Raw genomic sequence first — 1,144 nt, 5'->3', positions numbered from 1 at the left:
GTGGTCACACTCGCTCCTTCCTCCTTGTCCCTTCTTGCCATCCTCTCCTTCCTCTCCGTGGCCCTTTCCGCTTACTCCTGTGCCATTTCCAGGTCCCTTCATTCCCCCACCCCCTTCAATATTTGTCTTCTCAATTCCCCTTCACTCCTTCTTCCCCTACTTCACTCCTGCCGAACGCATGTTCGACGGATTTTTTCCCACTCCCATCGATCCATCTGCCCTCCTTCTCTCCCTTACCTGCTGTCGTTTCTCTCCCGTGACCGTTCCATCGATCCGTCCAAAGGAAAATTTTCTCCCTTCCAAATAATCTTCGAGGATATCCAACATGATTTTGAACTGGCTGAAGAGCAAGACCCGATGTCCGTTTGCTTGGAGGCGGGGCAGCAGTTTGTCCAAGAGCACGAGCTTCCCGCTGCCCGACGAGTGAGGGAGGGGGATAGGTATCAGTCGTGATCGTCATAATCCTAGGATCGTACAAGGCCGTCCCTGTGGTCGTTTTTCCTTGCGCATTCCTAGATCCATGCGAGTGCACGTCGAGCAACCGAGGCATGTACACGTCAAAGTGGCAGAAGGCCCCCCACCCACAAGCAGGCAGCTCACCTGTATTGCACCAGCAGGTCCGCGTCAGAGGTGTAGACTTTGCCCGTGGCCTCTGCGTGGCTCCGGATGTCCAGCTCCACTCCCTTGTTCAAGAAAGGGTGGTTGCAGCACTTTCGGAGCTCCATGCACAGGTTCATCAGGCTGGGCCCGTCGACGGCCTTCCGGCCCCCCAGGAGGAATTCCACGTTCTTCTCGTAGATTGCCCTGGACGGGAGGGAGAGGGGAGGATGGGAGGGAGGGAGGGAAGGAGGGAGGGAGGGAGGGAGGGAGGGAGGGAGGGACAGGGCGGGAAGGGGTGAGGAGGAGGAGGAGGACTCAATGTGAGTTGCCGTCGAGGGAGAGAGGGAATACCTGTAATATTGTTTTTGCACGCCCGTGAGCTCCACGTCGATGATGGTCTCCTCCTTGGGGGGAAGACCCTTCTCCACGTCTTCCTTCATGCGCCGGAGCAGGTACGGGCGGATGGCTTCTTGGAGGGAAGTTAAAGAAGATTCGTCCTGGAGATTCCCGTAGGCGGCTTCGAAGCGCTCCAAGTCCGAGAAGG

General features: G+C 57.3%; 1 protein-coding gene across 1 annotated transcript; it reads right to left on the bottom strand.

Annotated features, from left to right (window-relative positions):
• Positions 1-161: 161 nt before the first annotated feature.
• NGA_0697700 (myb domain-containing protein) lies at positions 162-1,040 on the bottom strand (the record flags this gene model as incomplete). Its single annotated transcript, XM_005852282.1, has 4 exons — positions 162-215; positions 238-405; positions 612-804; positions 952-1,040. 4 exons carry the CDS (start codon positions 1,038-1,040, stop codon positions 162-164), a joined length of 504 nt encoding a protein of 167 aa, XP_005852344.1.
• Between the last annotated feature and the right edge of the window lie 104 nt (positions 1,041-1,144).

The sequence above is a fragment of the Nannochloropsis gaditana genome, assembly GCF_000240725.1.
Source record: "Nannochloropsis gaditana CCMP526 unplaced genomic scaffold scaffold1555, whole genome shotgun sequence".
Lineage (NCBI taxonomy): Eukaryota > Eustigmatophyceae > Eustigmatales > Monodopsidaceae > Microchloropsis > Microchloropsis gaditana.
The sequence above is the reverse complement of the archived record's forward strand: the minus strand, read 5'-3'. Positions and strand labels throughout refer to the sequence as shown.